The 27,066-nt window shown below is 41.9% G+C and overlaps 3 protein-coding genes across 4 annotated transcripts; 2 read left to right on the top strand and 1 right to left on the bottom strand.

Moving 5' to 3' along the window:
• Nucleotides 1–231: 231 nt before the first annotated feature.
• On the top strand, nucleotides 232–19,981 carry LOC310689342 (uncharacterized protein; the record flags this gene model as incomplete). Its single annotated transcript, XM_083466945.1, has 5 exons — nucleotides 232–1,147; nucleotides 5,533–6,572; nucleotides 10,916–11,107; nucleotides 18,630–18,685; nucleotides 19,828–19,981. The coding sequence occupies 5 exons, from the start codon at nucleotides 232–234 to the stop codon at nucleotides 19,979–19,981; spliced, it is 2,358 nt and encodes a 785-aa protein (XP_083323071.1).
• Nucleotides 9,940–13,066, bottom strand: LOC310713347 (olfactory receptor 5AS1-like). Its single transcript, XM_083517382.1, has 2 exons — nucleotides 13,008–13,066; nucleotides 9,940–11,707 (listed from the first exon to the last, which is right to left on the bottom strand). The coding sequence occupies exon 2, from the start codon at nucleotides 11,609–11,611 to the stop codon at nucleotides 10,643–10,645; it is 969 nt and encodes a 322-aa protein (XP_083373508.1). The 5' UTR covers nucleotides 11,612–11,707; nucleotides 13,008–13,066; the 3' UTR covers nucleotides 9,940–10,642.
• A 1,675-nt stretch (nucleotides 19,982–21,656) lies between the features above and the next one.
• LOC310714069 (olfactory receptor-like protein COR4) lies at nucleotides 21,657–23,947 on the top strand. 2 transcript variants are annotated; one of them, XM_083518926.1, is made up of 2 exons: nucleotides 21,657–21,986; nucleotides 22,923–23,947. In XM_083518926.1, exon 2 carries the CDS (start codon nucleotides 22,933–22,935, stop codon nucleotides 23,878–23,880), a length of 948 nt encoding a protein of 315 aa, XP_083375052.1. In that variant the 5' UTR covers nucleotides 21,657–21,986; nucleotides 22,923–22,932; the 3' UTR covers nucleotides 23,881–23,947. The 2 variants fall into 2 exon arrangements, with proteins under 2 accessions (XP_083375052.1, XP_083375053.1); XM_083518927.1 differs by having other exon boundaries at nucleotides 21,657–21,816; nucleotides 22,928–23,947.
• Nucleotides 23,948–27,066: the final 3,119 nt, after the last annotated feature.

The following is a 27,066-nucleotide window of genomic DNA, read 5'->3' on the forward strand; positions in this document are numbered from 1 at the left end:
TTGAGAAGAAAAAGAAAAATTATGCTCTACAACCTAAGGCACACAAGCTGTCTGTACACATTGACAACCCAAGAAATGCATTACTTAGTACAACCAGACTTTTTTGGTTATGACTACTGAAGGTATATCATTCGCTCTTCCCAGCTGAATCCATTCTCTCCCCCAACTGAAATCATATAAAGATCCATCTTCATTCGAAATAAAAATAGCAGGAATAAATCAGCTACAAAAATGTCTACAGAAAATACCAGTGTTGTGTCTGAATTTATCTTTGTGGGACTTGCAGATGTACCAGAACTGAAGATTCCCATCTTCACATTGTTGCTGCTGATCTATGTTATCACTGTGGTGGGCAACCTAGGGATGATTTTGCTGATCAGAATGGACTCTCAGCTGCACACTCCCATGTACTTTTTCCTCAGTAATCTGGCTTTCTTAGATTTTTGCTATTCTTCCAACATCACCCCCAAAGCCTTAAGAACTTTACTATCAGAGAGGAGAACCATTTCTTTCCTGGGATGCTTCATCCAACTGTATATCTTTGTTGCTCTGGTAAGTACAGAATGCATGCTTTTTGGGCTGATGGCTTATGACCGCTATGTGGCCATCTGCAACCCTTTGTTGTACACATCAATCATGTCACACACCCGATGCGTCAAGTTGGCTGGGGGAGCATTCACAGCCGGCTTCTTGAACTCAATCATTCATACCACTTTGGTAGGTACTTTGTCTTTTTGCCAGTCTAATGAAATCAACCATTTCTTCTGTGAGATCCCCCCACTACTCAAGCTCTCATGTTCTGATACATCCATAGCTGAAACACTAGTTTTCATTTCTGCTGGAATCAATATATTGGGCTCTCTCTTGATAATACTGAGTTCTTACCTGTACATCCTTTTCACGGTGCTCCGGATAAAGTCAGCCAAGGGCCGCAAGAAAGCCTTTTCCACCTGCTTCTCCCATCTGATTGCTGTGATCATATTCTATGGAACTGGCCTATTTACATATTTACAGCCCAGTTCCAACTATTCAGGGGATCAGAATAAAACGGCTTCTCTATTTTATGCCTTTGTCATCCCAATGCTCAACCCCTTAATCTACAGTCTGAGGAACAAGGAGGTAAAGGAGGCAATGAAGAGAGTAACAGGTAAAAGCGCATCTTCTCACTTACTATAGCTTGCTACTTTAAAAGGTTTTCAAGTCATATGGATGAGCTTTTATTTTTTTTGTATATATTTTTTATTAAATTTTCTAGTTTACAATTAAAATACTCATTTTTACATCCTTAAAATATCAATGACTTTCCTTCTTCCCTTTCCATGGTTCATTACGTATCATAAATCCCTGCATATTTTACAAAAACTATACCATTCAGTATTCCATTATTGCATCCATCACAACTATTTATACTGTTGAATTTATCTTAATGCTGCCAACGTTTTCAGCTGTACACAATTATTTCCCATATATTCAATAAATGTTTTCCAATATTCTCTAAACACGTGTTCTTCTTGTTCTCTTAGTCTATATGTTAAGTATCCAAGCTGCTTATATTCTGTCAGTTTAAGTTGCCATTCTTTTGGTTGAGACCTCGCTCGTTTTCCATTTTGGGGCTAACAAAACACAGGCCGCAGTAGTAGTATACATAAATAACCTTTTTTGACACTTGGGAATTAAAGTCTGAGTTACCCCCAACAGAAAAGACTCTGTTTATTATGGATCATTTCCCAATACTCTTTTACCCTTTTACAAATCCACCTCATATGAAAGAATGTTCCCTCCACATCTTTGCATCTCCAGCACTTATCTGATTCAGCCTTTATAAATTTTTGCAAGCCTACTCAGAGTTAGATACTATCTGTAAATCATTTTCAAGTAGTTCTCCTTCAAATAATAACATGCTGTAAACTTCAAATCACTTTTTCAGTTTTCCCCAGAGGTTAAAATCTATGTTTTGTCCTATATCTATCGCCCAGTGTGCTTTAACACGCCCGTCTTTTGTTTCCCAGTCTAATAACAACTTATATATTTTGTACAAAAGTTTCTCTTTGTTTTTTAGAAATTCTTTTTCGAATTGTGAGCTTTGGTGTGAAAAACATTTTTTTTCTATCTAATTTAAACATTTCATGTAACTGATGGTACTGTAATCCCCTGTAAAGTACAGCAATTCTCTGTAAGTTACCCACTGATATGGATTACCTTTTAGATATTTTCAAGTATTCTAATCTGGTGACATGGGGTGCTTAAGTACTTAACTTCCATTTAAGTGAATTTGTAATCTTCTAGAAATATTTGCTATGTCTTCAAGGCTAGATCCACACACACACACACACACACACACACTGGGTATACAACAGTGCTCCAGCAGCACTCCAAAGCATAATTGCCAGGGTGCTGAAAAGCACTTCCCCAATTCTACTGGACATGACCATGTACAGTAGGTAGAACAAGAACTACCAGGACAAAGTGCCTTCAATTACCATCCCACAGAGCCAGCCCAAGATGGAGGAATCCAAGGTCACAGAGAGACAGAGATGCAGGAGAAAGCTTGAACTTCCCATGTCCCACTCTTGGTAATGGTCATCCATCAGAGCAACCAAGACTGGCTCCATCTCATGGCCAGGTGTGGACCCAGATTAGAATGATCTAGATAATGCATGACATTCAAAATGCCTGCAGTTCCTCTCTTGACCACTTGCCAAAGGAAGGGGGTTGGTTGCCTTCCGTCCCTTCCTTGCTGTCTTCCAGGACCACAAAGGGCTTGAAGAAGCAGGCACAGCGGCAACTTCTGTGTAGGAGAAGTCGCAGGTTGCTTGTGTGCGCGCCATCAGATGATGGTACATAAGTTTGGGCAGAGGCATGGCCGTGCTATTGCTCCAACGGTCCAGCTTGGAGCACAAGTCTGAGGAGAGGATGCAAGCTACTTAGGCACCAGAAGCGGGTGTGTTTAGTGCACCTACTATGTGTGCTTTGTCAACAAAGAATTAAACTACCATCCGTTTGTCATCTTTGGGCTGGGTGCGCTCAGGACACCTGCCACATGGGAGACATGATTCTGTGTACTAACCAGTGTTGGGTTGACTTCAAAATATGAATTGCATCATTTGTACTCTAGTCTTCATCTGGCTTGTTTCATAGCCTGTAGCTCACCAGAAGACCCCGGAGTCACTTGGGTTCCACAATGCTGGAGTGGACATTTAGCAGTGACTCTATCAACCACCTGTCTCATCTTCCCATTCCACAGCGAGACCATGATCAACAGCTTTCTCCACTGGAAAGCCTGGCAGAGCATTCAGGAATCCAACAGGTTCCATCAGTCTCTGGGGGTGAGCTACCCAATGTGTTCCATCACCCTTGCAGTGAGGAACATCTACCACCACTCCAATCTAGGCCAGAAGCAAACTTCACTTGGTGAATGCTGGACAGTAGGGCCAAGATACCTGTGTCACATTCACATATCCGAAGTCCACATTTATTTAATTATTTATTTATTACCCACCTTTCATCCTAAGCTTCCAGGGTGGGTTATCACATTAAAGCACAACATCATTTAAAAAAATGACAATCATAAAAATTGTCCTGAAAACATACACCACAAGTTTCAAAGGCCAGAGTAACGAAGTACGTCTTCAGCACTCTCCAGAAATTGTATAATGAAGGTGCCAGACACACCTCTGTGAGGAGGGAGTTCCACAATAATATAATAATATTTTTTTCTTTATATCCCGCCCTCCCCAGCCGAAGCCGGGCTTAGGGCGGCTAACAGCAATACAAAATAAACAAATAAAAAAAACCAATAAAATTAAAAGGCTGCCAGAGAGAATGCCGCCACCACCTGAGATTCTGAGAGCAGAGGAACTACCAAGAGGGCTTCCTCTGCTGATCTCAGCACCTGAGAGGGTCTTTAGGGAAGGTCTTTCAGGTATTTGGCGCCTGAGTGGAAACAAGGGAAAGCATTTCAAAAGCTTTCTGAGCACTGGTTAATATGAGCACTGGTGTTTCCATCCTAAAAACGTAGGACACCAACCTTCATGGATTCATGTTTTACCCCTGCAGTATTGTGATATACCTGTAACTCTTTGGTTTGGATATGCAACAGTCCCTTTCCTCCTGGACCCTTCCCCAGCTTCCGTCAAGTTCTCCAGGGACTTGGTCTCAACAGCATGATGATTAACGCAAACCTTCAAAAGCAACAGTTCCTGCAATGAGACAATGCATAATCCATTACACGCTTCACAGGTAAGTTGCCACAAATGAGAACCATTTAAGGAGAAATTGACCTGAATATGGTAATTTTTGCTATCTTAGCAGCTGCAACACAGTGGTAAATTGCTGTCTTCCTTGATGCAGACACTTCAAAGATTCCAGCTTGTGACTATTATTCATAAACGCTTCACAAAGGCACCTTACTGTATGTTCTTCTACATGGTTTTCTGAGCTCAAATTGCGTTAATTCATCAAATTATTGCTTTCCTTTAAAAATGTCAGGAAAGCACAACCTCCAAAAGTAAGAAAACTTGTTTTCTTATAATTTGCATAGGGTGAAAAGAAACTATACAATATTATAAGTGACCTATTCTTTCCAATAATGTTATGAGGGCACTTAGGTGTTCTGTTTGTACTGCTTTTGCATTTTACTGCTTTTGCATATACTACTTTGGGTATTTTTTTAAAAAAAATAAGCAAGTGGTTATACAGAATGAAGTTCTATAAACAGATGTCTATTGGCAGCAAGTTGTTCTGAGCAGTCAGTAAACACACAGAAAGACAACTTATTTCTAAGCATGTTGACTATTATGCAGTGGCATTTTTGGCTTAATTTCAGATTAATTTCATGAGGTTGAAGCCCTGTAAAATATTTTAATGCCAAGGCTCAACTCTGAGTAATACATGGCAATAAGGAAGATACAGTAGCTCTGAGCACGTGCAAAGTGTCCTTTATCACCAAAGAGAGAAGGCAAATTCAGGTCAGCAAGTGAGGTTTCTAATCACACTTGAGCCATAGCATTTACAAATTAACCATTTAAGGTACTTTTACACACTCTAGCAATAGTTTACACCACAATCAGAGTTCTGTAGATCTCCTTCGTGAAATGCCCAATTAAGCTGTGGCCCAAGTTACTAAACTAATAGTGGCTCCACCAGTGCACTTGCACAGCATTAACCCCCTCATTGCCTCAGACTCCCAGTAAGTAGTAGCAGCTCTGCTGACAGAAGGCCATGAGCATGGGCACTGCCCCTCCTCACCAACCACTACTGGTGAGGCAGCCTCAGGAGCCGTGTGATAGCCTGGCTGAGAACCAGGTAGCCCTTCAAATAGAGAACATCTTTCAAAAAGAAGACTGTTCTCTGCAATGAGCCCTCCCACACTGCTCCTTCAAGCAACTGCAACCACACCCAATATGTTCTCACAAGGATAATATTTATTTATATATTTGTTGTTGTTTGTTTGTTTAATTTTGCCATATATCGCACACCTCCCTATAAAATATACAAGGCAGCTTTTGAGAATATTTACTCTCCTTCTTCTAGTTTCAAGAGAGAGGCAGAGGAAACTACTGTCTAAAACCATTTCATTGTCCCCACAGCTCATTCTTCTTGATTCACCTACCATAGATCCAGATGCAATGAAACAAAAACGGGAGGAAATGGCCAAGGGGAATTTCACGGCAGTGACAGAGTTCATTCTCCTTGGTTTCACGGATCGTCAGGAGATCAAGACCATTCTCTTTGTGCTCTTCCTGGCCATCTATCTGGCCACCTTGGTGGGGAACTTTGGCATCATCACATTAATCTGGATCAGTCCCTCTCTGCACAGCCCAATGTACTTTTTCCTAAACAATCTGTCCTTCCTGGACCTCAGTTATTCCTCCACCATTACTCCCAAGATGCTGGCCAACTTCATAGCAGAGAGGAAGAGCATTTCATTCACAGGATGCATTGTGCAAATGTATCTGTTTGCTGCCTTTGCCGATGCAGAATGCCTCCTGCTGGCTGCCATGGCGTACGACCGCTACATGGCCATTTGTAACCCACTCCTCTATCCACTTTTCATGTCACGCAAAGTGTGCATATGTCTGGTAGTTGGCTCCTATCTCACAGGCAGCATGACCTCACTGGTGCACACTTGTCTTACCTTCCGTCTCTCCTTCTGCGGTTCCAACGTCATCAACCATTTCTTCTGTGACATCCCTCCTCTGTTGAACCTCTCCTGCTCCAACACCCACTTCAATGAAATCCTACTCTTTGCCCTGTGTGGATTCATCCAAATGAGCACATTTGTGCTCATCATCATCTCTTATGCCTGCATCCTTTGCACCATCTTGAGGATCCCCTCAACCGATGGCCGCCACAAAGCCTTTTCCACATGCACCTCCCATTTGACAGCTGTTGCCCTTTTCTATGGCACCCTCTTATTCATGTATCTACGTCCTAGTTCCAGCTATGCCATGGACACAGACAAAATAATCTCAGTGTTTTACACAGTGGTGTTTCCCATGGTGAACCCCTTGATCTACTGCCTGAGGAACAAAGAGGTGAAGGACGCCTTGAAGAGAACATTGGAGAGAAATGTGTGCTGCTGTTAGTGATGAAATGCAGAGAAAAGGGGACACAAGCTCTTCTTAGTCCATTTGTTATCTACTTTGTGTATAGATAGACTTGTAAAGGAGTGGTCTAGAAGAATATATAAACCTGGTCAGAGACACCTGAGTATGAAGAAGCCACACTTCTACATGGTTTGGTTCTAATGTACTATGTTGTTTTGACGTGGCTCACTGGTAGAGCATCTGCTTTGCATGCAGAAGATCCCAGGTGGGGCTGGGAGAGATCCCCATCTGAAATACTGGACAGCAGCTGCCAGTCAGAGTAAAAAAATATTGTGCTAGATTGACCAATTGTCTGACTTAGGATATATAGCATCTTTCCATGATTCCTATTCTGAATGGAAGAATGTCATTTTCTCAGTGATATCTTTGTTCATCTGACACTGCAGGGGGAGGGGTTCTGAACAGGGAGAAGGAAGCACCCCCAACCCTGAAACCACATTACATAAATGTGGAAACATTTTAAAACCTATTCATTGATAATTGGTGTTTCCCTGTACCGTATTCCTGCATATTTAATAGGGAAAGAATTACTTGACTCTTTCCTCCACATCCTCCATTATTCATCTCATCCTCCTTCTTTCTTTTCTTTTTGGCATGAAATTTGATTTGTGCTTGTTAAAGGGCTGGTGTAATGTGAGAAAGAAGTAGAATCTGAGGATCCCCTAGTACAGAATAGTACTGACTCAAGAGAAAAGGAGTGTTTCTTCATTGCTTCTTGGTGCCATCTTTCACTCTCTCTTCCCAGTGAGTAAGTTGAAGCATGAGATAGAAATTGGCAGAAAACCAGGTAGCAGAAATGAGTCAATTCAACCAGTGAGCCTGAACATCAACAGCAAAAAAAAAACAGCATTGCTTCACTGAGAGAACAATCCTATACATGTTTCCTCATGGGTCAGCCATGCAGTTTCCACTGAGCTTACACCCATGTGATGATGGGCAAATTTGATGATTTCATTTTCTCATTTTTCCAATCTGGAGTTCATTTCTCCACACTTACAAATTGATGTAGAAGGTTGTTGTTTTTTAATGTGAATTAGTTTTTAAAGTCCTCATGAAAATTCATCAGCATTTTAGTGTGAATTTATTCGAATACACACATAGTTGCAAAGCAATTTCCCTTAATATAATGCACATTTGTATGCTTTTCACCAGTATATGCAGTTTCATGCATACCTCACCACACACACATACGCGCGCACACACATACAGAGAGAGAGAGAGAGAGAGAGAGAGAGAGAGAGAGAGAGAGATTACTTGCCTGGGGAACTGCATTGCAAAATTTTCAGAATTGTAAATTCTGAAGGATGTCTGTGTTTTGCTCCTTGTGTTGTTTCAGAAAGTGCAGTTTAGTTAGATTCCCTCTTTAAAGGAGAACTGAATAAAATTTCTCCCCCTTCCCTACTCTTTGTGTGCAGGAATGCAACATGAAAGGGCCAGTTCATGCTTTTGGTTGCAGAACAGATTTGCTGGTATTTACTATGGCAAAATCATACAACGTCAAGTAGAGATGTCCATTTCCATAAACACATGCTAAAATGAAATAATAACTATGGCTTCTAGGCAGGAGTGCCAGCTTGGGCTCGTGACCATGGGTCGCCGGGGCTGTGGGTGCCATGCAGTGTACATGCCCCTGGCACTGAAATTTGTGGGTGCCCGGCCCCTTCATGGGGAATCTTGTGGGTGCTCAGGCACCCAGGGCTCCAGCGAGTTGGCACCTATGCTTCCAGGTACATGTTCACTGCATGTCTGGAGATGCACTCTGTATCCTTTGGGGGGGGGGGAATTACACACACACAGCAAGTGGAGATTAGTGAAGACCAGGCTTAGTCACTGAAACACAAATTAAATGAATTGGGCTTCTTGTCCTTTTCTGTGAGCACTCACAACCACCCTTCAAATAATTTATTATCTAAGGCTGGGTTAGGGGCGTGGGTGGCGCTGTGGCTTAAACCACAGAGCCTAGGACTTGCCGATCAGAAGGTCAGCAGTTCGAATCCCCGCAACGGGGTGAGCTCCCGTTGCTTAGTCCCAGCTCCTGCCAACCTAGCAGTGCGAAAGCATGTCAAAGTGCAAGTAGATAAATAGGTACTGCTCCGGCGGGAAGGTAAATGGTGTTTCCGTGCACTGCTCTGGTTCACCAGAAGCAGCTTAGTCATGCTCACCACATAATCGCCGGCTCCCTCGGCCAATAAAGCGAGATGAGCGCCGCAACTCTAGAGTCGGTCATGACTGGACCTAATGGTCAGGGGTCCCTTTACCTTTACCTTAAGGCTGGGTTATAATGGGGGTGTATGTGGTTTCTTCCCCTGGCAAAAATCTGACTCACCGTTTGTGATCAGGGCCCCTTTTCTCCTGAGGCCATTACAGAGAGAAGTCCCAGCAATTTAGGCAGGCCCCACTCACTGAGGAGGCAGTCCTTAGCTTGGTGCTCCCTGTTCCAATGGCAACACTATAACTGGTGGCTACTGCTACTGAAAATGGCTGCAGCTTTACTGTGGCACTTTTCATCAAAGTGCCCATCTCCCACCAGTAACAGCGGCAATGCCACTCTGATCTGGCTATGTGACGATGTCACCAAAAGCAAAGCAAACTAATTCAGACCTTTACTTGCTCTTCATTAGCTGTGCTTGCCCTCAAATAACCAAATCTGATTGGCTGGGCAGCAACATCACCATTACTAGGATTGCAAAGGGCAATTTTAAAGGGGAACAAAAATAATGCCCAAGTAACACCTGTTGGGGGTGGCAAATATGACTAGGGTGGTTGTGTGTCCTACTTTTACAGAGGACAGTCGACTGTTTAAAGCTGTCGAGTCCAGCTTAAAGAACCACAAGGAGGGACAGGGTGAGGAAGCCTTGAAACTCCTCATCAACAACACCTGAACCACAACAGATTGAGAAGGCACACAGGTCAAATTCCTTCTCACTATGGTGAGACATATTTCTATTTAAATTATAGTAATTTATTTATTTCTATCTGTGTGCATTACCCGATGCTAATTTTATGCAAATATGTGCCCTCTTTTGTCCGCCTCTTTGATGATGCATAAGGGCCTACCCTAAATATATTAATATGGGGATCTCTCAACCCCTGAAACACCCCCTTTTACACTGAATTGTCCACTGGGAAACATTAGGCCCATTCCTAACTGTGTGTGACATATAATCACTCATGGCAATTCAGAAAATGGTTAGAAATGTGTCTCCAGGTCTAGAAGGTGATCACTGACAGTACAAACCACAGGTCCATCTATTCCAGCATTGTGTTTTCAGTAAGATGCTTCTGAGCATGAAGAGAGCAATTTCTGAATAAAGCTTCAGTGAAAATACTATTTTATACTGTCCCAATAAATTGTTTATAGGAACTCTTATCCAGAGCACTTACAGTGTTTTCATAACTGAGAGAAACTTTATGACTGTGATCCACAAATCATATGACTCACAGTGTATCTATTTGAAAATGTCTTCATCACCTCTTCCAAAAGATGTAATGTTCTCCAACTTTTCCATTAGAAAGCTGCTATGTCCCACACAGCCATTAAACATCTAAATATCCCTGGTTAAGTAAATGGTTTTAAATGAAGTAATGATCACCTGCAAAACCGAATTGAAGCAATATTATTAGGGTCAACATATTCCAAATGGTGAAAATCCAGCCAGAAAAGTTGCTGAGCTGCTTCTTCCTTTGCCAAAGTTGTTTAGCTTTTTGAGTTTTGGCCAAATTTGTTGGGCAAACCCTTTTGAAGTTTTTTGAGTTATTTTTAAGGGAAATAGCCAAAAACAATATTGCTGACATGGGTTGCCATACGTCTGGATTTTCCCAAATATTTTTGCGATTCCTACCCAGACACTGCTTCCAAATGCAATATTCCAGATATGCCCGGGAAATTCCAGATGTGTGGCAACCTTAAATACAATACAACCGCAAGTACTGTAAAGGGTGAGGGTGTAGCATTCTGTTGTTGTGGATCCATAGATTCAAATCTGTATGGCAAGTGGTGGTGTTTATGCTGCCAATAATAAATGGAAATCTTGCTATCGACCTCTGAGTACCATCACTTTCCTCTGCAATATTTTGCCCAGGGTATCCTTCACCTCTTCATTTCTCAAGCTGTAGATCAATGGGTTCAACATGGGGAAAATCACAGTATAAAACACTGAGATTATTTTGTCTGTGTCCAGAGTATAGCTGGAGCTTGGGCGCAAGTATGTGAAGAGAAGAGTACCATAGTACAAAGTGACAGCTGTCAAGTGGGACGTGCAGGTGGAAAAGGCTTTGTGGCGGCCTTCTGCTGAGTGGATCCTTAGGATGGTGCAAAGGATGCAGGCGTAAGAAATAAGGATGAACACGAAAGTGCTCGTTTGGATGAATCCACACAGGGCAAAGAGCAGGATTTCATTGAAGTGGGTGTTGGAGCAGGAGAGGGCCAACAGAGGAGGAATGTCACAGAAGAAATGATTGATGACATTGGAATTGCAGAAGGAGAGGCGGAATGTAAAGTAAGTGTGCATAAATGAGCTCATGCCGCCTGTGAGATAGGAGCCAGCTACTAGCCAGACACAAACCTTGCGTGACATGAGAACCGGATAAAGCAGCGGGTAACAAATGGCCATGTAGCGGTCGTACGCCATGGCAGCCAGCAGGAGGCATTCCGCATCTGCAAAGGAAGCAAACAGATACATTTGCGCAATGCATCCTGCAAGCGAAATAGTTTTCCTTCCTGTTAAGAAACTGGCCAGCATCTTGGGAGTAATGGCAGAGGAGTAACTGAGGTCTAGGAAGGCCAGATTGTTGAGAAAAAAGTACATCGGACTGTGCAGAGAGGGACTGATCCAGATTAACGTCATGATGCCGATGTTCCCCACCAGGGTGGCCACATAGATGGCCAGGAAGAGCACAAAGAGGACTACCTGTGTCTCTTGACGATCTGTGAAACCAAGGAGAATGAACTCAGTCACTGTTGTCTGATTCCCCTTGACCATTGCTTCTGTTTTCATATTCATATATGCAGAAGCAGCACTTGCCAATCTGAGTAGGGAGACGGCAGAGAAGTTGCTCTAAGAGCAGGTTTCCCCTCAGATTTTGTCTGTTACCCGTATCTGAAAGAGAAGGTGAATGTGCTTAACAACCCATCCAGTCTGAAACGCTGCTTTGTATAATCACCGTTTATCCCACTGAAAACCACTGAAAGTGTTGTCATACATGTAATAAAAATGAGTGGCTCTATTTGGCATAATATGAATATATTCAAGTTGTGCATATAGTGTTTGGAGATGTGAATAAATTGAGAATCAGTAGCTTTACAGTACAAATCCTGAAAAACCTGCTTGCTGAAGGCAAAAGGGAGATGTGCCACATGTAACAGCAATGTCTGCCATTAATGTCCTATGATACACACACACACACACACACACACACACACACACACAACCTTTCTGCATTACTTGCACTCAAGATGGTGAACAGGAATATAACTATAAAACACAACAATGCAATGCTTCATAATGCAATATATTAGTTTTAAAACTTGTATTAAAACAGAATAAAACTTTCAGAATAAAGAACACCAGTCAGTAGAATAGAGTTGGGGAAGTTGTGGTCCTCCAGATGCTGCTGTACTACAACTCCCATCATGCCTGACAACTGACTGACTGGGGTTGATGAGTGTTAGGAGGCCAGCAACCTATGGGGCCGACCAGTTATCCACCTCTGCATTAAACTATAAACCAACAGGAAGATATTTACACAGTCACAGCTTTAAAACAATAAAACAGTAGCTTATACAAATGTTTAATCAGTGAAAAACTAATGGGGACAGAGGTGTGTGTGTACAGTGGTACCTCGGGTTAATAACTTAATTCGTTCTGGAGGTCCGTTCTTAACCTGAAACTGTTCTTAACCTGAGGCACCACTTTAGCTAATGGAGCCTCCTGCTGCTGCTGTGCCGCCGCTGCACAATTTCTGTTCTCATCCTGAAGCAAAGTTCTTAACCCGAGGTACTATTTCTGGGTTAGCGGAGTCTGTAACCTGAAGCGTCTGTAACCCGAGGTACCACTGTATATAGGTGTGCATTTAAATTATTTTTAATACTATGGTACTTCCCTGCTTCCTTCTTTGCTCTATCTTTCTCTCAGTATATAAGCACAATTATGCACATATAATACTTTATTTTTTATATAAAACTCAGAACAAGAGAGCTTGTTTACAGCACAACCTTAACCATGTATATTTAAAAGGAAGTCCTACTTAATTCAGTGGGGCTCACTCCAAAGTAAGCAGAGTTAGGATTGCAGGCTGAGCTGTTTTCTGGTTTCTTAAATAATCCCTCTCTGCCCCCCAAAGCTGCTAGCAAATCATGATGATAAAACAAATCATGATGATAGTGAGTACAGTACTTACTTCCATGAGTTGATGGCTATCACTAGAAAAATGTAAGGAGGGGTGACAAATTTGGGGGGGTACCTGCAAGAAAGAGAAAGTTTTAGCATTTTGTACACGTAACAGTCCAAGAATGTATACACAAGTTCACCTTTTTAAAAAAAAATCCAGGTTAACCAATCGAGAGAGCCGTTTCTGTTTGATTCCCTGTTCACCTGCTCCACCGTAGCTACAGAGACTACTTCATAAGGGACGACCCCCATATCCAGCCACTGTGTAAAAACTTGAAGGTAAATCAGCTTCATTGTGAGGAGTTTCTGTGAGGAGTTCGTTGTGAAGAGTTTCACTAACTTAGCTGAGGGGTACATAGGGAAAATATATCATTTTGCTTTGGGGTTGTATTTTGGTACTGTGCTGATTTTAGGTAAGCTGCCTTGTGTACTTCAGTGGAAAGGGGGTATAAAATCTTGTTTGTTTGTTTGTTTGTTTGAAAACATTTCTGAGCTGCCTATTATTTCAAAATACAATAAAACAGTGAATACATAAAAACAAAGCTACAGCATAGAACCAGTAAAAGAATATTATAAAAACGGGAATTCAGTCATAACGGGCTCCAACCATACGGGTGGGTGTATATATTCAAAAGCTTGAGCAAAATGTTTTAGCACTTCAGCATCTGAAGAAACTTGGGGATAATGCTTCAAGTATTATCAGAGACAATAATATGACTAAGGTGCTCTCTCTGGCCCTTTCCATGCTACTTTCTGCCCTGTGACAGGCTTTTGCTTCCATTGCCATCTGCACTGTGGGGAGCATGAATTCAGTAGCAGGAGGAACATATCCTTCAATGTCTACTAAGAATGCAGATTAGCATTTTTACTTCACATAGCACTTTCAGAGAGAAAGTGCAGGGTCTAGGGATAACTAACCCATGCAATGCTCTCATAATAATTCACACCAAACCTGTCGGATCAGGTTGGAACTATGGCCTGGAGAACTTGCATCATAGCAACATAGAACTGTCGAGTTGGAAGGGACCACGAGGGTCATCTAGTCCAACCCCTTGCAATGCAGGAATCTTTTGCCCAGTGTGGCTCTCAAGCCCACAGCCCTGAGATTAAGAGACTCATGCTCCATCTTTTGGCACTGGAATACACACTGCCTCTGAAAAGTGGGAGCAGTAATCTATTCCATAAAGTGTCAGTGCTCATTGTAAGATTATGAAACACTGTGCAAATTAAAAGTGCTACCGTATATGGTAAATGATGAGGCACTCACTACTTCAACATTAGGGCATATAATACTATCACAATATATAGATGTATATCAATGACAGAGCAGGGGGGGAGAGGCATGATAATCATGATTAAGGGGTGCCTAAATGCTTTTTAAAACCTTGTCTGCCTTTTAGTTAATTTTAAATATAGGTAAGCATAATTTTAATATAGGATTATCAATGAATTTAATATAATTTTAGCTCTTTAACCAATTAGTCAATTTCATTAAAATAATGTAATGTTACCCATACCTCATTATTCTTTATTCTTATTCTTACTCTTATTTATTAATTGGTGTATTTATATACCACCATCTCATAAAATATCAGGCCAGTACGGTGCAATATAAAAACATAAAAACCATTAAAGGTAATACAGAGCAATTATTATAATTATTATGATTGGTTACTCAATAAAATTCTAAACAACTGCATAGGCCATAGAAAGGTCTTTAAGAGACATCTGAAAAGTCAAAAGGGAGGATGCCTGCCCAATCTCTGTTGGGGAGTGTTTTACAGCAGACATGTCCAACAGGTAGATCATGATCCACTGGTAGATCGTGGGGTGTTCCTGGTAGATGCTGGTAGATCTTGGACCCCTCAGTGAGCTCCTCCCCCTGACCACCCAAAGGGGGGGAAACAATTTTGGTTTCCTAAAACAATTTTGCCTTTCCCCAAAAAGCTCAACAACAATGGGTCGATCACTGCCAGTTTTTGTATACTGTGAGCAGATTGCAGTCTATTGGGAGTTGAATGTCCCTGTTTTACAGCACAGGACCAATGACACTAAATGCATGGCTTCTGAGTGAGGTCAGTCAAGCCTCTGTAACATTTTGTTTATGCATTGCTTCCCATAAAACATCCCATAGTGATTTTACAAGAAACACAGGTTCCTTTTCATATATTCTTTTAAAGTGCAATGTAACTTGAATTTAATGTAAGAATAAAAAGTTTTCCTTAACTTTTATTGATTCCCTTTTACAGAAACTCGTAGCAACTAATTTAGCCCCCCTAATAACCTCTTGGCTCCTCTGCCACATTTGGCTCTTGCTAATTCGAGTTACCAACCTTCACTCAATCAACTAACAAACTTTAGTTGATATATCTACCAATCAAGCCTTCAGTCTTATTGAAATTATATTTTGCGTTAGTACAAGAGCTTCAAAAGATACTTTAAGAAAGCAACAGTACTGTTTTGAAATATTCCAAAGGAGAATATCTTTCTCATCACTTTCTCACACTTTGGCACACGTGCTTCACTCAAAGCTTCTAATTTCTCTGAACATCTCATCACCAGCCCTTTCCCCCCTTTACATTGGAGAAATGGTCATACCTGTTAGATAAGAAGGATGACAGCCATTCTCTGTTCCAGAGGATATGTAAGACAGAGTTGATGGTTTCCTTCCATCCAACACAATGCTGCTTTGATAGAGAGATAAACTCATATCTCTGTCTTTCAAGACAAGACCTGCTGGGAAAATTAAAATACGCTTTGCATCTCCTGGGGGGTAGATTAATGACATGCAGAAAAGTGGCCTTGAAAAGTTAAGTAAAGTTCATAGTATTTTGACTAACATTTGATAGGAAAACTTAGCAAACTGCAAAAAACAAAAACACAGTACTTTCTTTAAAAGCACAGAAGTTTGTTGCCTGACATGAAGATGAGTAAAGAACCCATTTTGATGGAACAACCTGAGCACCTCATTTTGTTAAAAGGGAAATAATACCTGTCATTTTGGTTGTCAAGTTGGTTGGCGAGAGGGAGAGAGACACCATATAAGGTCCCTTTGAATAGGTCGTTCAGTGTTGCATGCTGGGGTCCAGATCTTATATTCATCACAATGGTCTCTTGAAACTTATTGCCTTACCTGTGTATTCAGAATTCCTGCCCACGTAGAACAGGGATGGGAAATCTTTTTTCAATCTGAAGGCCACATTCCCTCACTGACAAGCTTCTGGGAGCCAAATGCCTGTGGTGGGTGGAAACAGAGGCAAAAGTGCGCAGAGCAGTGAATGTGATTCTTCACATTCTGTTTAGTAAACCTCTACACACCTAGCCATACACCTCTCCATCTTTCTTTCAGGCAAGCAATCAGCATTATGAGAGTTTGAGGAGTCATTCCAGCCAGCCAAAAGCCCCAACAGTCCTACCAATGACATCCCATTTACTTTGCATTTTATTCAATTATTTGTGACTATTTTCTTACATTTGTATTTGGCATAAATGCGGTTTGCAGAGGTCACCTGTCCAGGTACTGACCAGATCCAGACATGCTCAGCTTTACCAAATGGCTCCATGTGCTTTCCTGATCATACCCTGGTACCATTGTAAATTGGCTCTGCACTTGACTTATTACTATTATTAATTAAATTTTTATAGCACCCTTCATTCAAAAATCACAGGGTGGTTTACATGATCAAAGTATAAAGACTTGTGGGCTGGAGGTTCCCCACCCCTTTCAGAAAACCCAAATGTGGTGTCCAACATTAGTTGTATTCAGAGTGGAACTATTGAATCAAGCCACCCCAATCTCTGTTGAGCAGTAGCAAGAGATTCCAGGGTTCTTGACACTTCACAAGGGTTTGTGTTTCTTTGGAGGAAATGAGGCACAACAGAGGCTAGGGTCTTTATGAAGTACGGTTTTTACACACATATTTACACCTGAGTTTTATGGAGAGCTCACAGCATTTGCATCTCTAGAGGGGCTTGTCCTTTCCAACAGCGCAGCGTTGGATTCAGAGGCATCCTAAGCACCAAAGCTGTGTCTGTCTGTAACAGCCTGCTCCAGCCAGCCAGCATGGCGACTGCCCTTCAGTCCTAACATGAAGTTCTGTCATGTCTTCCTCCTCCTGTTTCCTAGTGGTACCTGCAGAAAACAAACCTTCCGCTTCCAGCATCCCCAGCCTCTGTTGCCCCAACCATGGTAACCTCTGTTTCTCAAGTCCACTGCGAAAGGCTTGCTTCTTCTTTTTTGCTATTGCTTACATCAGGCCAATGGTAACCCTACCAACCTTAAAAGCTACTGGGCAGAGAGTCTGATGTTTTGCCAATGCCTTGCCATTATCAAACAAAGCAGGCCTTTATCAGCCTTTTGTTTCCTCAATGACCCACACACAGTGAGCCTCATGAGGAAGCTAGCTAGTATTATTTCCAGCCCTTGCTAAATTCATGAATTTATGAGTTTGCTCATGAATTTCTAACCCTTCACTGAATGTAGAGGTTATTGGGGGGAGGATCTCACCTCCCAAAACTCATAATAGCAACTGAAAACCATTTATTTCAATGAGTCTATTTTCAGTATGAAGCATTTGGATATGTCTTCAATTACTAAAAAGAAGTTATTTCAAGGGGGGTGGAATCCTGGGGGCCTCAAAGTGCAACTAAAAATGCCAGCACACAAAGACACTAAAAAAGTCAATCAGAGATGGTGGCTAAAATGCTAGTTTAACATTGTAATAAAATCAGAAGCCTAAGGGCATTTCCCCTCCCACCGCTTGCATGTGGCCCCCAGAAAATTGCCCTAAGGTGAGTGTGGCCTTCCGGCTGAAAAATTTGCCCCACCCCATTAATTTGACTTAGTTCATTGATGGGTGACATTGGGAGCTAAATGGACAACCTACTGCAGCAGGAAATCTTGTATTCCAAGCATCAAGCACGTTTGTTGTATGGTGTGTTCCATCACCAGGAAGAATTCTTGAAGCAAGTTTGAGATTTTCAGTTTGTAAACTGTAACTAATTAAGAAGCAATAAATGAGAAATGTTTACACAACATTGCAAGCCGTTTACATTCTAGAGGAGTGAACATGCTCATCAGCTGCAGAGGGTGGATAGGGAGATGTCTCGTGGCACCACTAAGGTGTCACATACCGTAATTCTCTGCTGTTCCCCAAGAATGCTCATCTTTATGTGATTAATGCTGCTCCCAAGTGGTGAAAGGCATTATAATGAATCCAGAACAGCTCTGCAGTGCATTCTCTTCCACAGCAATAGCATGCTACACACAAAAACCTAGATCTTCCACCCAATTCTGTGCTTCCATGAATCAAGAAAAAAATCCCATCCCGTAAGCATGGTTATGCATCCAAATGGATTTCAGGTTGCCAGAAAAGAAATCAGGATATAATCATATGTGATATCTATATCTGTCTGTCAGTCATCTATCTATCTATCTATCTATCATCTATCTATCTATCTATCTATCATCTATCTATCACCTATCATATCTTTCTGAAGTCATATATTAAAATAGTTCAAGAATTCCTCAGAGTGGGGAGATAGCAATGCAAAGAATAATAAGTCATGGTCTCCAATCCATGGGTCTATGTATATGAGAAAGACTGTTCATTTGCACTCATTGTTCTGACAGGACTCTTGTGGCCAAGAGCAAAAGTCTTTCTTGGTCCTGGTAAACTGTCACACAGGGTAAGAGTAGAGGACAGATGGCACACAGAAGCAGTCTAGCAACTTGCTTTGCTGCTTTTAGCAACAGACAGCATTGACCATTAAAAGGTGATTGGTTGCATTGGATTCTGCTACATATGTGCATGGATATCAGAACACAGACATATAACAATACATCTATTTTCAGAAGAACATAAAAGAGCCATGTTGGATGAGGCCAATGACCCATCTAGTCCAGCACTTTGTGCTTACAGTGGTGAACCAAGGGGAAGGCTGCAAGAATTGCTCTCTGTGTTATCCTGGTTTAAATTTTACCTTTTTTATTCTGGTGCAGTAACTCTTGGAACTGAATGAATGGTGAACATGAATTGCACTACATCTACCCCTGAATTTGTTTTCTCGGGACTGACAGCTTCCAGGGAGGTGCAGATCACCTTATTTGGGCTGTTCCTAATGATTTACCTGGTCACCCAGGTGGGGAATCTCAGGACGGTAGCCTTGATCCATGCTGATGCCCACCTCCAGACTCCCATGTACTCCTTCCTCCAGAGCTTGTCCATAGTTGACAGCTTTTATTCAACAGTTATCACTCCAAAGCTGTTGGCGGACCTCTTAGTAAGAAAAGCCACCATTACCTATGTAGGTTGTGTTCTTCAATACTACGCTTTCATCTTTTTGGCAACCTCAGAGTGCCTCCTGCTTGCTGTGATGGCATATGACCATTACGTCACCGTCTGCAACCCCTTGCTCTATGCAGTTATCATGCCCCCCAAAAGGTGTGTACAGCTGTTGACAGTAACATTCATATGGGTTTCATGACCTCTTCAGCACACACTTGCTCACTTGCACACACTTGCTCAGATTGTCTTTCTGTGACTCCAACGTCATCAACCATTTCTTCTGTGATATCACTGCTTTGCTGGAACTTTCTTCCACAAACACTTACATCAATGAACTATATGTTTTCGTATTGGGCACCTTTGCTGAAATGAGCACAATCACAAAATTGTCACAATCATTATTTCCTATGTTTTCATTGCCATTACTGTGCTAAGGATAAGGTCTGCTGAGGGAAAGAAAAAAGCCTTCTCCACTTGCACATCCCACCTCACGATAGTCACAGTCTTCCATGGCACAGTTCTCTTCATGTATTTCTGACCTAGATCTAGTTACTCCCTGGGTACAGACAAAGTGGCTTCAGTCTTCTATACTGTGGTCATTCCCATGCTCAATCCCCTTATCTATAGCCTGAGAAACAAGGAGGTTAAGGATGCCCTGAGGAGAGTGGCACAGAGAAGGCTATTATTACATAAATGAAGAAAGAAACACAAGCAAATCTATTTTCTGTTATAGAAGAATGGATCTGATCAGCACCACATCTGACCTTCTCTGACGCATGATGCCCATTTTGTAAACCCATTTACAGTGGAGCTGACAGCAGACAGCTTTGCACAATGTTTACCTATGAGCTTAAAGGATAAATCCAATTCAGCCAATGGTTTGAGTACATCACCATCTTGTGTTCTTGTGCTTCCTACTTTGAGGCTGTACTTCCACCTCCATTATGGAGACAGGCATTACAGGAAATTCTGCTATATTAATTTTGTTTCAATGGGGCTAAGTGGCGTTCCTGCAGGTTTGTGAGCCTTCTTGATTGATAAGAAGGGAATTGGGCTCATTTCCACCCCCTCTGTTTAGATTAAGGATTCAGCTCAATGCCTTTATCCACCAGCAAGTTTACCTCACATTTGTTGTGAGCTAAACAAAACCACCAAACCAGCCCAATTTGTAGGCAAATTATGTAGGCTGTTTCCTCCTTGGCCCCAAATATGGTGTCCAAGTAACTCCACAGCAAGGCCATACACATGTGTTTCCTGCTTACCTTTGGGCAGGGGCAAAACATGCAAGTTGGATGGGTGGGACATCTGTTGCCAACAGTGCTGCTGAGCATAAACACGTGGTTAGAACTGCAAAGCAGAAGTACGAAAAGTACAAAAATTACTTTGGAGTAAAAGAAGCATTTGACAAACAGGGACAATATTCACAAATACCTTTGAGATCAATTACCTTTCTTGGAGAACACACCACTGGGAGAAACTTTAATTGTGTTGTTTTGGTATTAGAGATATTTTTGAAAACGTCATGTAATTTGCCTCAAATCTCTCTATGATACACATAAGTAGTTCAGAAAAGCACAACTTCATTTCAGGAATGACTTCTTAAGCAACTGGATATCTTCCATTTCTTCTACAGGTAATTCTCGTAGCATTAGTGACTCTTCTCTTTTTGTAGCTTGCTAAATATTTATTCGTGGTTGCCTCTTCACTTTGTTTATCAAATGTCTGAAAAGCATAAAGAAAATCATTACAATATCTCAGGTCTGTTTTGGGCCTGTCAAACTCACTAGGAAAATGTGGTGACGCATCAGAGGATCAATAAACCTGGTTTTGTTGGCTGCCTTTGAGTTCTAAAATGGGAGATGCAACAACAACATAGGAGAAGCTCTGTGTTCATGGTCCGTGTGTCTTAAGTTGTGCAATCTGGTCCATGTCCCAGAGAATGAATCCGCCCCCCACCCCCAGTCATATAACAGCAATTGCTCTGATCATTTGAGGGCTGCCTTGAGCCTCATGGATAGCAGTTCTGTTTACCCATCTCATATGGCAGCTCACAACGTTCCTAACTTTGGGTGATGCTGGCAGGTTCCCTGAAATAGACTGATATACCAGAAATAGTCTGATTTGTGCCCTCCAGAATAAGGTCTGTTATATTTCATCCAAGATTCATATTTTCCAAATAAAGATGAATAAATTTGTTTTGTGGTGTCATTAGTAGTTTTGTGATGTCATCAGTAGTTTTGTGATGTCATTAGTAGTTTTATTGAATATAAAAGCCAAACAATTAATAAACCTATAGCCATGAATTAACTTTCCATTTCTCTTGTGGTTAGGAGGGTGGTTCCAGCCAGATGTGGGGAAAGAATGTGTGGTTCTTTTATTCTACTGTTCCAATTTTGAAAACTTAAGAGAATGTTCCTAACATTCACTGGAGTGATCTGGGAAAAGGGCAACATTGTTCAGACTAGAAGTAACTTTGACATATCTACTTATGTAAATGTGAGGAGACATAGAAGTGAGGTTCAGTCAGGGAGAGTGATCCAGGTCCATGATGGAGACACTTGTCTAAGAGAAAGAATAATGCTCAAAGGGAAGAGTTAGGTAGAAGATCTTGAGGAATGGAAATGGGATGAAGAGCTGTGGGGGAAGAAAAGAGAAGAGTCTGGTAGCATCAAAAGAGGAGTAGTGCAGCTGATGCCAGTGTGGTAGGGGTCCATAGTCAACAGTGGAGAGAACTTCACCTTCCAGAGCAGTGTCAAATTCAGAGGCAGGGAGTGTTGAACTAGAAGATAAGGGAATGGGTAGCCCAACATTTAAGGTGGCTCTAACACTCCAGTTCTAGAGGACTATGGAAACTGGGGGTAGGGGACCCAGCTATACAGCTGCAAATAAAATGTTTTAAGTGTGTTGTAATGTGCAATATACAAATGTGACACTAGATGGCGAGAGTGAGCTATGACAAATTCAATGTATTTTTCAAAACCTTTTTTAAAAAAAGCATTTTCACTGCGTTTTTTAAAAAATGTGTGCAGATTCCACCAGGCTCACTATTGTAACTTAAAACAGTAAATTGTAATGAGCTAGAATGGTGTCAGAGTTGTATCATTTGAGGGTATTGGGAATTGGCATGACATGGAACTTTCCCCAGCAGCTCACAGAGGACATGGTATCATCCTGCTTTTTCCAGTTTGACATTTTACGTACTTCTAATGTGGTGAAATCTGTACATGGTAACCTAAACTCAGTTCTGAGCAAGCATATAGAGACCACTGCTCTTGCCAAATTCCATTTTATTTGAGTTGTGATTCCATCTAATTGAAGCAGGACTGTGAAGTAGCCAAGAGGTCTAAGAGCGTTAATGGCTCACTTTAATAGCTGCAATAATTAATTTTGTGGAATTTACAGTCTGTCCAGGTGATTGATGGGTGCAATGGCAAAACCAGATTAAAAACCCTCCACCAGATTTCACTTTTTTAATAAGTCTCCAGTTAATAAAGGTCCATCAAAGAGGACCTCCCAGCCAAACAATTGTAGATCACACAGTTCAACTACTGAGGTTAGAGAAAAGGAGACAAAAAGAGGTTAAAATGCTATGGTGTCCCATATCTAATAAAGAAATCTTGCTTTGTTTTTCCTAACAGGAAAGTGTGAATGAATCCAATGGCTAAAGAAAATTACACCATGGCAACCAGCTTCAATCTCTTTGGACTAACAGAAAATCTGGAGCTGTGTCCTCCACTCTTCGTGGTCTTTTTAATAATCTATATTGCCACACTGGTGGGGAATCTTGGGATGATTATATTGATTGGCATAGATCCTCAACTGCACACCCCGATGTATTTTTTTCTCAGCAGCCTGTCCTTCCTAGATGCCTGCTATTCCACCACCATCACACCTAATATGCTGGTGAATTTTTTAGTAGAAAACAAAAGCATCACTTATGCTGCCTGCATTTCACAATATTGTTTCTTTGCAATCTTTGCCACTACTGAGTTTTTTCTTCTGGCAGCCATGGCGTATGACCGGTATGTGGCTATCTGCAACCCTCTGCTCTATGCTTCTGTGATGACCAAGAAACTTTGTGCAGGTCTGATAGCAGGATCCTACCTCTTGGGTATTGTGAACTCTCTGATTCACACAGGTGGCTTGTTGAGACTGTCCTTCTGTGGTTCCAATATCATCAATCACTTTTTTTGTGATCTCACGCCCCTTCTGAAACTGGCCTGTAATGATATCTACATCAATGAGATGCTGGTATTCGTTTTTGGTAGCCTGTTTGAAATGAGCACCTTGCTGGTCATTATAATCTCTTATGTATTCATTATTATAGCTGTAGTCAAGATTCGCTCTGCTGAGGGGAGGCTTAAAGCTTTCTCCACATGTGCCTCCCATCTCACAGCAGTGGCCATATACCATGGGACCATTCTTTTCATGTACTTCAAACCCAGCTCCAGCTACTTTCTTGACACAGACAAAGTAGCCTCTGTGTTTTACACAGTGATAATACCTGTGTTGAATCCTTTGATCTACAGTCTGAGGAACAAGGATGTAAAATGTGCTCTAAGAAAAGTGATTCAGAGAAAAGTGGTATTTCAATAAATATCTCTTTTAAGAGTTACCAAGTATAGGTGGACTGGGCCACCTATATGCCAATAAAATCTTAAGGCATGGCCTTATATCAACTGAACATACTGGAACATTTCCAAATGTATTTTGGTGATCTATACCCGTAGAATATCCTAGCAACTGCATCTTTTTCCAGAATATCCTAGCAACTGCATCTTTTTCCAGCCCACCACATATACCTTAAACCTTCCTGTCTATGGACATCAAGGGACATGGAACTTCAGGTCCAGCATACCCTACAAAGAACGAATTAAATGCCAATTGTCTTGTCAGGAGATGAGGGAATTGAGAAGGTTTGTATTTCAGAATTCCCTGGATATGTTAAATGCATGCACTGTGCTTTCCTTCTCTGTTCAGTCTGTCATAGGCCTCTCAGTTTCATCAGGATCTAGCATGGTTTGGCAGTCCCAGATGGAAGAGGAGCAGAGAGAAGAAGTGGTGGAGGCTGAACCTTGAAGGCTGCCACCCGGGGATGGAAGATGGAGGTTCTCCTCTTGCAACTCTAGATATCAGAGGGAGAGAGAAGCAAATCTGCTGGCTCTCTCCACTGCCCCTCCTGTGGAGCACAGAGTTTCACTGGGGTAGGGGGAGCACTTCGGCCAGCCTATAGGAGGGACTGAGCAGAAAGAGGTGGCAGTGAATCCAGAGTCTGAGGGCAAGACACAGTGAGCCCACGCATCAGCCCAAACGGAGCTTATGTTTGTGCTCACAGACATCTTGCAAAGCAAGAAAGTCATGTGTGTGAGCTCGCCCTGTCTTTAAAATTGTGGTGGGAGGAGTGTGGTAACTGTTGGGACATCTTCATTGCTTCCATTCAAATGTGTACCTCTTGTCTAACTGTTGTACCTTGGAATCATGATTTCTGGGCCCTGTGATTGCTGCTGAGCCTCTTCTGTTACTAGCCTGAATAAAGATATCTTCCTTACTCTCAGTTAAGAAGCACCGTTACTGTGTTTTGGTATGGGAGCATGACACAGTCCTTCCACGCCAGTCAAATGCAGATCATTTGCTATCAACAATGGGATTCTGCCCTTAGTGGTTGGGGAACTTGACATGGTCAGGTTACTTCAGAGCAGAAACTAGACCAAAACGAGTGACCATGAAAGTAGCAGCTGCATTGCTAAGAATGAAAAAGGTAAAAGGTAAAGCACCCCTGGATGGTTAATTCCAGTCAAAGGTGACTATGGGGTTGCGGCACTCATCTCACTTTCAGGCCAAGGGAGCTGGCGTTTGTCCCCAGACAGCTTTCTGGGTCATGTGGCCAGCATGACAAAACCACTTCTGGCACAACAAAACACCATGACAGAAACCAGAGCACATGGAAACACCGTTTACCTTCCTGCCACAGAAGTACCTATTTATCTACTTGCACTGGCATCCTTTCAAACTGCTGGGTTGACAGGAGCTGGGACAGAGCAACGGGAGCTCACTCTGCTGCGGGGATTCAAACTGCTGACCTTCCAATCGGCAAACCCAAAAGGCTCAGTGGTTTAGACCACAGCGCCACCCATGTCTTTGTTAAGAACAAAAGCAGCATACATGACTGCCTCAGCTAACACCCTATGGTTGGAATAGGAGCACAAAAGTTAAGCTCCCCATTACAGACATGCAGGAATGTGTCAAAGGTTGTAAAGATTAGAAGACAGCAAAAACTAGTGCAACTTAATTAACAAAATGAAACACCGCACACAATGCCATTTAAAGTGAATCCTTTAGATGTTCAACAGTTCTTGGTCAAGCAATGTAGTGGTATTTGGGGTCTGCATGCTGACACACATCAGTGTCTTTAGCAACACCTGTGGGAGGTTGCATATGTGCACAGAAAGCCCGTCCAAGAATGTATCTCTCTTACAGGATTTGAATGACTGAATGCACTGCAATACCACTGTGTGTGTTGAGAGAATTTCCCTCGTAGTGATACATGGGAGATCCTTACATGGACATGGTAGATATGACAGGCAAGGAGAGTTTCTTGAATCTATGAAGGAAGAGAAGCAAAAGTCCTATCCAGTCCTAAACTTCATGCTATCCTTTACAGCCCTATAGGCCAATTAGATACAAAACAGTACAAAATGCCCAGTCAAATTGTATTGTGGAGACTGTGTCTGATTCAAGAGTACATACTGTACTCTGTATGTACACTGGAGTACATACACCACCACCATTTGTGCAATTCAGACAGGTGGAAAGGATCCAGCTCTGCCATTGTTGGATTCTGGCTCAAGTGCAATGGAATACATTCCCCATATCAAAGACAGTTTTAGGGTAGCAAGGTAAAGATAAGGTAAAGGACCTCTGGATGGTTAAGTCCAGTCAAAGGTGACTATGGGGTTGCAATGCTCATCTCACTTTCAGGCCGAGGGAGCCAGCGTTTGTGTACAGACAGATTTCCAGGTCATGTGGCCAGCATCACTAAACCGCTGCTGGTGCATGGAGGACCGTAACGAGTGCCAGAGCACATGGAAATGCTGTTTACCTTCCTGCAGCACTGGTACCTATTTATCTACTTGCACTGGCATGCTTTCAAACTGCTAGCATGACCAGTTTGGGCACAAAGGGCACCACAACAATGCTGTAGAAAGGAGCACGAGAGGTAGGGGGTGCTGAATTTTGACATTGCACAGGACACCACTGGAATTTGAGAGCCCAAAGTCCGCCACTGCCCATATGGCATATATAAAACTGAGAAAATTATTTATATCATGCTGAAGACTGGGCTAACTCAAATATTGATTATGGTGTTCCTTGTACTTGAAGCATGAACAAAATAAATTATGAGGAAAGGTATGTTCATTATTTATATTCAAATAGAGGGGGGAAAGAACAGCAATTCAGTTTTTAATTAACTTTTTTTAAAAAACAGAGCTTTTTTAAGAGCTCCCACAAGTGTAATTTTTAATTATTTTCTCTGAGACTAGAGTTGCTTCAGGGATTTCATTAATAATAATAAAAAATCCCTCCCCCATCATAAACCATTGAATCTGTCCTGTAAAAATTGTGCAGTGATGCTGCCATGCATTCATTCCAGCCTCCTGGTAAAGGTAGACTGCCTTCCTCTATTATTTGCAGATGGTGTTGGCTGCAGCTGGGACTCCCAGATTTCCTTTGCATGTTTTAAGGCAGCAGCAAGCAAATTGCATCCAGTGTTTCGTTTTCCAT

Source organism: Podarcis liolepis (genome assembly GCF_965112155.1).
Source record: "Podarcis liolepis genome assembly, chromosome: 1".
Taxonomy (NCBI): Eukaryota; Metazoa; Chordata; class Lepidosauria; order Squamata; family Lacertidae; genus Podarcis; species Podarcis liolepis.